The sequence below is a fragment of the Neolamprologus multifasciatus genome, chromosome 16 (assembly GCF_963576455.1).
Source record: "Neolamprologus multifasciatus chromosome 16, fNeoMul1.2, whole genome shotgun sequence".
NCBI classification, from domain to species: Eukaryota; Metazoa; Chordata; class Actinopteri; order Cichliformes; family Cichlidae; genus Neolamprologus; species Neolamprologus multifasciatus.
Window position 1 is genome coordinate 13,439,729 of NC_140454.1, and position 12,196 is coordinate 13,451,924.

At 40.3% G+C, this 12,196-nt stretch overlaps 1 protein-coding gene across 2 annotated transcripts in view; it reads left to right on the forward strand.

Annotated features, from left to right (window-relative positions):
• The window catches only part of LOC146500419 (cyclic AMP receptor-like protein A), a 53,901-nt gene continuing 41,705 nt past the window's right edge, over positions 1-12,196 (forward strand). Inside the window, exons 1-6 of one of the 2 annotated variants that reach the window (XM_085134670.1) lie at positions 1-173; positions 5,005-5,057; positions 6,573-6,627; positions 7,761-7,817; positions 7,920-7,980; positions 9,816-9,903. In XM_085134670.1, coding sequence (XP_084990796.1) covers positions 93-173; positions 5,005-5,057; positions 6,573-6,627; positions 7,761-7,817; positions 7,920-7,980; positions 9,816-9,903 — 395 coding nt within the window. In that variant the 5' untranslated portion in view covers positions 1-92. The remainder of the gene's footprint in view (positions 174-5,004; positions 5,058-6,572; positions 6,628-7,760; positions 7,818-7,919; positions 7,981-9,815; positions 9,904-12,196) is intronic. The other variant, XM_085134672.1, reaches the window with a different exon arrangement.

The window sequence follows — 12,196 nt, forward strand, 5'->3', positions numbered from 1 at the left end:
CGCACACGGTAGAAACAGGAAGTCAATGGAAAGCTACAGCAAAATAAAAACAAATCGAAGCGAAATTGGCTGAAAATCGCTGCGAATCAAATATGGCCAGTCCAGATCCAAAGTCAATAAGTAACGATTCACGCTGCATATTTTTTAACACTCATTCAGGAGACTATCAATGCGTAAGTAGTTGACGTCAGTTAAACTTCAGCTTTTGGCTAATTAGCTAGTTAGCCGCGAAACGTTTTACCGTTTTTCTCTTCTGGGGGACTTTGCTGATCAAAAGAGAGTAAAAGAAATGTCCCATCCTGTTTTTAGTTAATGATTAGTTGATAAACAGAGACCTAACCCCTGCTTGGTTCCCGCTGCTAAGCTTTGGCACTTCACCCGATTTCATAGGCATCTCCCATGCTAGCTGCGGCTAATCAACGTTAACGTCATTTCAGAAACCTACTGTGAGGTCCACTGGCTCATTAAAGGATAACTGAACTCACCCACACTTAACCAGCCTTACACTGTGAAACACTACTGTCAATACGTATTGTTAACATATCTTAGTTTATATCTAAGCCGTTGGCTTGGAAAGAGTACGTTCATATGTTGGTCTATATAAAAAAAATGATACGTGAGGAAATTTTGTAATTTTAGATCTTAATTAGAATTTAAATTCATTCAACTCAATTAAATTTTATTTTTTAAATGAGTGCCACCACTCATAGATTTCTAAGGAAGCTCTGGATCGTTCGTGGAGAACAATTTAGGCCTAAAAAACGTCTATTTAATTCATCAATTTATTGTATATGTTTAAGGGAAACAAATAAGAAAACAGTTAAAAAGATTTGTCCAGTTGGGGCCTCAAAGGTACAGTTTTTAATGCGATATTTTAATTTTTGTGTGCTATCATTGGGCTGCACGTTTACTAAAACCAAGTTTGTTTACTTTACCAAAACTAGAAAAAGTCGATTTTGAAAAATATTCCTTAAATAATCCTGACTACCAAGTTAATGTAAGTAAAAGATAGTCATCATTATGCTGAATACTCATTCAAACTCAATGCAAATTCAGACAAGGCTTAATTTATATTAATGTAAGCAACTCTTCAAATTGTCACACCTTTTATTCTTTCTTTCAGATGTTCACAATGTATACACAAGTCTTTGTTCAAATACATTTTATAATTCAAACTATAAAGAGGCAATAGATTAAACGCTTTTGAGATTTGAGATAAACTATTGTTATTAATTAAAATAATATAACAAGGTTTAAATATACTGAATTTTTAACATTTATTTGCAGTGAGTTTTTGTTTTGTTTTTTGGGTTTTTTTTAGATTTACGGTAGTGCTAGACCTAGAATTAGCGCTTTCTGAGGAAAGAATGCCAGCTAAATAGAGTTACCTAAACAAAGGAAGGAAACTGAAATTAATTTGTCTTGTTTTGGTTATTTTGGTAACGGAGTTGCATTGGTTAGAGCGACAGTCTCGATCTGATCAGGAGAGGAACACAAAAGACTGACTGACCTTTGTTTTACCCGTGGTGTTCGCACATGATCCGATCATATCACATTCTGTTTGTTGTGTCATATCACTGTTTGTTCTCTTCCTTTTAAACGCTAAATAGGTTTTGGTAGCAGGGTTGCACATGGGGTCATGCATAATTACTGTTCTTTAAAATAGTTTGGTGTCAAATAAAATTGTTTAACAATTATAAGAGACATGTATGAAGAAATGAAAGCCTCATAAAAATTGTATTTATAACTAATTTTAACCTCTTGACATGCAGTTTGGGCATCAAGAAGTTGGGACAAGACAACAGGTCATTTTTGGGGTTCTCAAGAGCTATTTTGTATTTTAAATAATATTTTGGAACCCCTTTATAAAGCTAACTTTACATTTTGTTGGAGAGCAAGAGTAGTTTACACAGCAAATGCGTGTTTTAGTGTTTTGTGCATGGAAAAATTTCAAGTTCCTGGGTGGGACCAGAAGTGTCCATGTAGCTTTTACTCCACAATATTAATTTATTAGCAGCAGCTGTTTATCCTCCTATAAATGAAACTACTCAGTCTGTTTGAAGCAGTTAATGTTTGTACAACATGACGGTAGTGCTAACATGTTAATACATCAGTAATAATTATGCAGTGATATAATAATGTAACAGAGTTTTATGCAGATATTGGCAGCATATCTGCGGTCAGTGATCCAGTCTTATATTCTGAATATCTGATTGTTGTTCATTGCCCTCACAAAACCCACCACCTCTTTGAATATTATGGTGTTTGTATAGTGTCAAAATGTGTCAGAGGGTTGTGGGTTTTTTTGTTTTTTTTTACTATGGCAACAGCAGTTGCTTCAGGAAGATCAGTCTCTTCCTCAGCAGGGGGTTGGCAAAGGGCGTAATCTGTCTGAACTGCTGAATCTCCTCTGCCTGCCACCAGTCCTTTGAAGCTAATTAAGAATACTGCTGGTGTCTCTAATCTCTATCTCTAATCCAAGGCCAAACCCCGCACTCTGGCGGCTCAAACTCTGTGTCATTCCTGTGCTGCTTTGGGGCTGTAGTGGTGTTGAACTGCCTTATGACATAGACAGAAAGCACAGCTGTTAAGACAGCATCTATCAGCCCTGTGCTAATATTTACAACAAAAAAAGAGACATGGCAAAAAATCACCCTAAACTCAAAACGGCTTGAGGGTTCAATCAGCACCTCTCTGCAAATTCAAGTGCCAAACCTGGATACTATAAGGCACTAGACATACAGGTGGTATGGAGTGCACACTCTTTAAAAGGTCATTGATAAATACATTTATCAGGCGTAGCTTTCTGCCTAAACCAAAGTTGACATGAGCTTGGGAGATTAGATTGGAAAGACAAAATCAGTACTTTTTCTGGTACACTGAACTTGCTTGTGTGAGAAGGTGTGGGTCTTGTGTGCCAGCAGTATCAGGCTGCAGGTTATCATCAGTTCTTGCAGCAGCTCAGCTGTGCTTGATAAAGTGTGCTGCAGTAGGGCTGTCTTGTGCGGTGCCTAGATCAGTAATGATGCAAAGGTAACTGCAATTTCCAGGGAAATAGCTGACTAACCCACATACAGATGTTCCTCAGTGAAGAAGGTAGCTATCTGAGTTTTCGGACAGTTTTTATTCATCAATTTCTTACTTTATCCTCTCATTATTAAAGATTGTGGGAAAGATGTTAATGCACATGTTTTTGTTGGCTTAGCACCACCTTGACTCATCATCTACCATGCTACCCCATCTTGACTTTTTTTTTTTTTGCATATTTTGTCTCACACAAAAATAACCCAGCTACATGCAAAATACAGTTTTTAAAGTTAGCTAAACCTGCCTATCCCTGCATGGAAAAAATATTTGCTCAATAAACCTGCTCGCTGCAGCACAAACTGCAGTCAAGCATTTGCAATAACTGGCAATGAGCCTTTCAGTTTGTGGAAATGTTTTGTTTTCAGACACATTGGAGGGTTTTCAAGCATGAGCGGCCCATTTGAGGTCATGTGAAAGCAGATTTAATTTTAATTCTTTAATTAGGCCATTCCAATTTGATTTTGATTTTTGTTTTTTGTGAGCCATTCATAGGTGGACTTGCTTGTGTGTTTTATGCTTCATTGTCCTGCTGCATAACTTAAGTGCATTTGACCTTCAGGGCCAGACATTCTCCTTCAGGATTTTATGGTAGAGAGCAGAAGTTGTGATTACATCAACATCTGAAGCAGCAAAGCAGCCCCTGACCAGCAAAGCCACCACCTGGCATGATTGTTACTTGTGTTGTATTTTGAGATCTTTTAGCCTATTTCACTTTGTTAGATAGATTATATTTAACTGATTTGTCAATTGAGCAGGTCTAGCAGTAATCAGGTCTGGTTGCGGCTTTTTGAAAATATGACAGCTTTTTTTCTCAATAATTCAAGTCATCATTTAATACCAGATCAAGATAAGTGGAAGGAGACATATGGCAACAAATATACACAACCCTCTGAATGGATTCTGCTACATCGGATGCTTTGCAAAGAATTTGGTGGATTTAATACAGTGTGTGGTTGATTACCTTTAGAGCTGAAATCTTTAAGTATTTAACTGATGGTACATTGGAAGTCCTTCACATGAAACGAAGACAACAGGAAGGCCACACAGACAAAAAAGAATGTTTGAAAAATATGCCTTTAAATAAATGAAATCTTTCCTATCTTAAAACCTTTGAAAGCCTTAACTTCTAAGTTATGCATTAAAGGAAGACTTCATTTTTTGCAGTAAATTTTCTTCTTTTTTTGAAAGGGCTGGATATGATGCAGCATTTGTTTTTTGCAGAAGTGATTATGAGACTAATTGAAGGAGCTCCTTGTTATTGTTGATGTGTCCCTTCCGAGAACACACGTGTTGGACGTGTGCAAAGGGCCAGTGCAGCGATGTACGTTGGATTGTGTGGACGTGCCGTTGTCTGTTTTGTATGCAAGGCTTCTGCTGCTGGCTCGTTCATCTACCCAGGACTGACTCACATATCATTCATTCTCATCATTCTTTCGCTTTCTGAGATCAGTTTCAGGTTGCACACAGCTTTTAGCAGAAAATGTAGAGTGTCAGGTTCTAGCTGTGTCTGTGTTTCATTTCCCAAAGCTTCCTCAGAAGCCCTATCTTTATACTGCATTAAAATAGGTTCATGGACACTGTAGATGTGTCAGGTGCCTACAGTTTTGATGCCCAGGTTGCCATAAGTGTATGCAAATCCTGTTCTTTTTTTTTTTAGCTTGCACGTTTGCATTTATGTACACAAACACAGAGAACACATGCTAGAACAAATGGCAGACGTGTAGCCTGAGCTTATCAGGCACAGCGTTTGTACATCTGATGCTGTACATGCTTCTAGTGCTTTCCAGTGCTTCCAGTAGATCATACAGAGTACACTACAAGGAGTACGCATAAGTCAGCTGAAGATGTTTATATGTTGTTTTTATGATTAGTGCACGTGACCTGGACACTAATAGATTCATTTTTTTTGTTTTGCAGGGGGTGATTTTAACAGTAAAGCGAGCCACAGGAACCTTCTCGTTAGTAGGATGGTGAATATATTTTGACTTATATCTTCCTCAAATTATTCTTTGTGTTCAGGGGTTGATTTTTTTTTCTACATTGCTAAGTATTTAAGATATACAGCCTGAGTGATGTGAGAACATTGAAGACCTTTACCAATATTGGTGTTTGGCAATATAAAAAAGAAATTTGATTTTATTTTTCTCTTTCAGACACAAATTTTTTTTTCTTATGTGTCGTTTATTTACTTGTTTACACCCTGCCTGATTTGCACGGATCAACTGGTTGCTTTGTTTTTGGTGTTCCAAAGTTGTGACAAGGAAGTTACAGACTGCCCTCTGATGGATAAATTATGCAATGTCAATACTCAAAACACGGTTGAAGGGTGTTTCTCAAATTAAGGATGACAAAAGGATGATGTATGCATTGCATTTGCACTGCTCACACTGATCTAAAATTTGTGCTTTTAACCAGAGCTACAGAGTTGAAGAAGGACTTGATGACTTGATGAAAATTGAAAACAAAAAAGAAAAACAAAACAAAACAGGCAACACATGGGGCAGATTCCATAACACGAGGGATGACTGCAGTATTTTGAGCTACTTTGACAATGAAAATGAAATTGCAGTGCTTGTGTTCTCAGACTTAGCAAACTTGTAGATCAAACCCAAAAATCACCCTTCTGCATCCTGTTTGCTTGACATTTCTTTAAGAGTATTACTTACTCATCTATGAATAGATAAATTAAGGTAATCAAGTGGCCATCAGTGTATTATGTAGTACAGTCAGTGATATTTTCCAACACAGTATGTAGGTCTTAGTGGTATTTGATGTTGGTGATAATTTGCTTAATAGGTCAGTGGCCTTTCCACAGTGATACATATTTGGCTAAGCTGCTAATTAGAATTAGTCATATAACATTTATATAATATAATTAAGAGTGCTTGATGATCTCTTTTGCAATCATTATTGGAGATGATGTGGGTTGTGTTGGGGTGGATGACATTATAACAGCAAAAAATTCAGTCACCTCTATAGGAATAATACAAATAATGAACACTGTCCATGTAAAGCTTCCAGTGAGCCTTGAGGTTGCTTATGTAGGTAGAAAAAAAATAGTTGAAAATAGTAATGAAAATAAATAATTTATATCAAATTTTCTGAACCCCCAGGCTGGTAGCATTAAGAGTTTAAGTGGACAATTATTTTAGTTAGCAGTTCATATATTGGACTCTAGCATTGATACTGCTTTGACTTTACAACATTTAACCCTGGTGGTCCTTTGTTGACACGGATTAGGCCCTCCACACGACTCTAAGCAAGCCGTAGCAGTTTAGTTTTTATTAATTTCAGCCTAAACAAGCTTTCATGCTTAGTGATCTTACTACAAGCTAAACAGTATTAGCAGTTAAGAGTACAAGAGAGCCCGCAGGGTTACGTGCTGGAGTTGTGATGATGTATAGAGCAGTAATTGGTCTGTAATGCTCAAACCGGTGCCCTTGCAATTAGCCAATCTCACTGATGTTTTTCTTCTCTCTCCTCAGCGTTTTCATGCTGTTTGTAATCTGGCTGCTTCGCAGGTATCACTCTTTGGCACAGGTAAATTTGTACCTACGGTGTTCAGTATGTGTTTGACACTTCTTTTCCTGTTTGCTTCATTGCCAGCAGAAAGATGTTTAATTAGCCATGGCAAATCTTGGCATAATTGAATCCAATTAAAATGCACCAGATTAATGAAATGTGGAGTTAATTGACTTAATGGTCATTCTGCGATAGTGGTTGCCGTCTTTTTTTTTTTTTTCTTTATTTGTTTTTTCTCTCTCCAAATGAAGAAGTTTAAATATATATAAAATATGTTGGCTAGCTTTTTCTCCACTTTTTGATTCGTCGAGTCAAAGGGAGTTTTTCTGCAGTATGCTGCTCTTTCTGTTTTGTGTTTTTGAGACCATGTGGAATTTTTTGTGTTTTTTAAAACCGGTCCAGCAGTAATGTCAGGTTTAGAAGCAGTGTATATTATCCTCTTAATCTGAAGTAAATGACAGCTTAGTGTTGGGCTCTGATGGATCCTATTACCTCTGGAGCAGGTTGCAGGGAGTGACCTCACATCCCTAATGCTCTTCCTCCTCCTCCTCCTCCTCCTCTGCTCCTCTTATGCCACATAAACCTTCTCCTTTAGTCCATCCACTTTCAAAGGTTATCTGTCAGTCAATAGTCTTTAGTGCTCTCAAAGCCCTCCTGCGCTCTTTTCCTGTCTCCACCTCTCTCTGTTCACCCCCATCCACCCCTCCTCCTGCTCTGTAGCCTTGGCCGGGTCACTGTGGGACGCAAATTGATAAAATACTCTGTGTGTGTGTTTGTTTGTTTGTTCATTTGTCTTTTTGTGTGCAGCCACTTCCACACTGCGTTACCACCTTTACAGGCAGAATTTAACTAACATCTGGCGAGCACAACCTTCCCTCCGGAAATTCTGCAGCGTACAGATTATTGATTCATTTCATATAAAATACAATGATTTTGCTCTAAAGCGAGTGGAAATACGGAGACTCTCTCGTATCTGATATTTTCACTGAGTTGTCACCAGGGATCCCAGTCTGTCAGTTACATCAGTGATCATTCGAACAATAATTTGCCCCTTCTCTCTAAGTGAATATAAATACGCAGTCTCTTTTTTCCACCTTGGATGTTTTCTTAGAGAATAATCCTTTGTCTTTTTTTTAATTTCCACTGTACAGAAGATGATTCTTAGCCTGACTGTAGCCGCCGCCTTTGACAGCGTTGCATATGTCATGGTGAGTTACTCTTGTGTCTTCCACTAAACACACACGCAGTCTTTTTTTGTTTTCAGCGGTTGTAAAAATGTAAAACCGTGCTGCTTTTCTTTCTCTGCCCAGGGTGAGTCCCAATCAGATGGATCACTTTGTGATTTCCAAGCCTGGTGGCTAACGTATTTTGGTAAGAACAGTTTAATTGAGTGTTTATTGGTGCAGTTTGCATGACAAGCATGTGTAACAATAGACATCAAGCAAAGACATCAGACAATCTCCTGAAATATAAATATAAGGGGAGTTGTTTGTGCATTCAAGTGAGCTTTCCACTGTTGATCAAATAACTGCTACAACCCTGCTTTTCTGTATTAAAATAGATCCTTAAATCAGAAATATTCATTACTTAGAGATGCTTACTCATATGTTGGTAATCAGTCTGTTTTTTCTCAGTCATAATATGAATGGATATGCGCTTTTGTTGCATTTGGCATTGTGATTGTGGTTATTTTGTTTTATGCTATGGATTTAAAATAAATTCAGGGAGTGTGTCATAGATAGCCAGATAAAATTCCGTTAATTTCCACCCAGCGTGTCCTACCCTGAGTTCTCCAAAAAAGGCAACGATCATTGTTGCTAACAAAGTGGTTAGGCCGGCTCAGCTTTTACACGTATTCACACACAAATATGTGCCAAGTATGGGTGTGTAATATTTGCGACTGTGTTTTGTAGTCATTGGCCTGTTGCTACCTTTTTAGTGTACCTCCTTCAAACCAGAGGGCGGTACATTAAGAAGTGTATGAGGAGACGATTCTCCGCCAATGACAATACAGGACTTCTGATTTCATTTGTGACAACCGGGCACACCTCAAGGTTCTTAGTGTTCATTTGCTTCAGGATTCTCGGGTGTATTTGCTTTGCTTGCATTTGTTGCAATTAGCGTTGATTAGTTTAAAGATTCTTAGTTAGGACTGGCTGTTAATACGACGCTACACCAGGCTCGTTTTATTGGTCTCGCTGGCAGACACTCACCTACACGAACACACACGTGCGCGCAAACACACACTCAGATTGATGCAGGGTAATGGGCGGTGAGTTAGTGCTGCAGGGTTGGTGTGTGTCACCTTGGTTTATCATGAGGATCCTCGCGCTGAGGACAAACGGGCGCACATAAACGCCAGCTGAACCGGCACTTTGTTCTGTAGCACAGCGTCGAGTCTGGCGGGAGCCGCAGAGCACAGCTCCGCTTTTAACTCCCACCAATAAAATTTTATGAAATGTGTTTGAAATAGAGGAAGGCGGTATCAGGGGCAGAAGCGGGACAGGAGGTGAAGCCGAGCTGTATGCTGTCCAGCTCGAGAAAACCTTTGGCTGCCTTTTGTTTATGTAAAATGCATTAGCTATTGAAGTGATAGTAATTTATTAAAATAATGACATAAACAGCCATTCTTCTTCTTTCTTGGCAATTGCACAGCAATCCCAAAGGTTCCCTAAATATAAGGGGAGCATGCGTAGTGGAAAATATATTTGTGTAAATGCGAAGCTGTCCTTCTAGACTCTTCCTCGCCTCTGTGTATACCCATTTTCCCGTGCTGCTGACTGTGCCTTCCTTCTCCTTTCTTTATATCTTCTTTTCATTGTTTTAACACTCGCCGTAGTCCACTCCGCCACCTCCACCCCAATTACCCTGCCCCTCACTTTACTGCTCTTTTTTTCTCCCTCCCTCTCTAGTCTTATCTCCCTTCTGCTTTTCTACAGTTCATCATTATCTCTCTTTGAGCTCCCACCTCTCATCCATCACCCTAAGCTACAGGTTTCTCTCATATTACTGCTGAATGGGCCTTCATTTATCAAAAAGTGGAACACATGCACACACGCGCACACGCACACACACACACGCACTCTCTCGCTCCCTTTCATACATAGGTGTATGTTTGGACACACGTTTGCAGGTGCATGCTGTGTGGCAGCGAGCTGTGTTGTAATTTGACCTTGGTGTTTTTCTGTGTGTCCGTGTGTCTGTAGACTGGAGTGCCTTGGCTTGGGTTTGCCTCATCACACTAAACCTCTACCTCAACCTGGTCAGAGAAATAAGCACCAACAGATATGAAATGTAAGTAGGGAACTACTTAAGGATCTTTTTTTATTTAATTTTATTTGTATAACTTCTTTTGATTTGTCGTTTGGTTTGTTGTGTCTTTAAATGTCCTTTTTTCTAACCTGCTTCACAAAATGTAAATGTATTCAAATTGTAGTGTTTCAAGAGAGCAACGACAATTCCTCATATTGGAGAGGATGCAATCACTTGTTTATCACTTATCAAAGATGTCACTGATTGTATTTTATTGTATTCTAATCTTGCCAGTTATTAATAATTTGATCAATTATTTAAATTTAACATAATCTGTTTATCCCTCGTGTGCATGAACAGTTTTTTTTTCTTTCTCTCTGTGTCCACATTTGAATGTTTATTTGTGTCTTGTTTGGGCTCCTTCTCCTTCGCGTGTGTCTTGTATGTCCATATGCATGTTTGGTCTGCCAGAGCATGTGTCTCCCCACAGAGCATTGACAGACCCCTCCTCCTCCTCCTTTTATGTTCCAGCCAGCCGACACTCTAATTGAAAAGGGAGTGAGTGTCAGCCGTTAAGTGCGTTCTAGTGTGTGTGTGTCTCTGTGTGTGTGTGGGCGCGCATACCCATCTTCACGCTTTGTGGCTCTATGTCTCTATGTTGCTCTCGCTCAAACTCCCATGAGCACTTTCCATGGCGCAAGTGTGAATTTGCCTATGTGTGTGTGCGTGTGTAATATTTTTGCATTTTTAATGCCTAATGAAAGCTTTGTGAGAGAAATGCACAATCTGAAGGGGGGAAAAAAGACGCAACTATGCGTGCTACGTTGCTAAGCCAAATTGTTAATGAGCGTATCCTGTTGATGTGTCTTGGTGGTCCAGAAAAAAGTCCCACCCTTGTGTGCGAGAGGGTGGGCCATTAAGATGTGTACGCCACCCACCACCACCCCCATGGGAGTTTTCCTGCATTGATTAGCAATACGCCAGACAATATAATGGTGGTATAACTCAAAAGGTGACGGTTTTATGGGTGCTGGCAAGGGGCAAACTTGGAGGCCAAAATGAGCTTGCTTCAGAGCCTTATCTGCTGCATACCTCTTATAAGTCCAGGGGGAGCAAAGTGGGAGGAGGATATATCTGTATATTTGCGGCTGGTCGCACATGATGTGAAGAGGGGGGAAAACACAGCGCTTTAATAGTAAGAGCGAAGCAAAGACGGCGTGTCAGTGGGGCTCTCGTGTGTTGACTCTGCGGAGAGAAGCTGCATGTGTTTAGGAGGCAATATGTGGCTTTGCATGCATAGGCAATTACGTCTCAGCCTCCTAACCCAACCTCCCACCCTCTCGCTCTCGCGCTCACACTCACGGGGACGGCACAGCGTGATGGTTTATGAATGAACAAACTGCTAGAGGAGATGGAGAACGGAGGCCGGATGATCTAAGAATGATTGAAGTGGATGCAAGAGAGGATAGGAAGTGTGCACACGCGCTCATGTGTGTGTGTTTGTGTGTGTGTATGTGTGTGTGAATGTTTATGAGGATTTGAAGTAAGAATTCGCGCAAACCGAATGTGCTGGGCGATAGAAGCTAAAGGGGTGGGGGCGGTAGAGGAGTGGTATGAGGCAGTGAGAAATGAGATTGAGCCTCGAGAGAGATTTCTATATGAGCTCGTGCGTGTGCGTGTGTGTGTCTGCACACGTGTGGGTGTGTATGCAGGTGTGTGAAATGCGGCACGCATAGCAGTCCTGCTGTGCTTCATTAAGCCCATGTTGAGCGCAGCTCCGGACCTCGTCATCTCCCTCTCAAAGCACTGCAAGTGTGTGATGCGTGTGTTGCAGCGTGCATGCTGGTGCATGTGTGTTTGGGAGGGGGTGGGGAGTGAGGGCTCTGTGAGCTCTCAGCATTGATTTCCTGACAAGCCCCCCCACATATGCACCAGTTGTCATGCCATGCACTGGCAGCACCGATTTCACCGTTTGTATCCTCCTGCCTTGTCTTTCTTTGTTTTGTTGTTTTCTTTCTGGCCTCTTGCTTGCTTGTTTTCATCTTTCTCACACACTTCCTTCTCATGTTCGATCTAAAGACAAACTCTGTCTGGATCCATATATTTACTATGTCTCTCTCCCGCCTACTTTTCTGTTCTATTTAAACCAGCAGCCTTCTCTTTTTTCCTGCTCCTCCCACACACTCAGGGCTGTCCATCAGCAAGAGGGTCGGGGAGAGGGGAGCGTACAGTGCGCCCCAGTGAAATAGAGTGATAAAGTGTGTGTGTGTGGGTGTGTGTGTCACACAACTGGAGTGGGATTGAGCGTGTGTCAGCTGTGTCACCACTGCTCGAT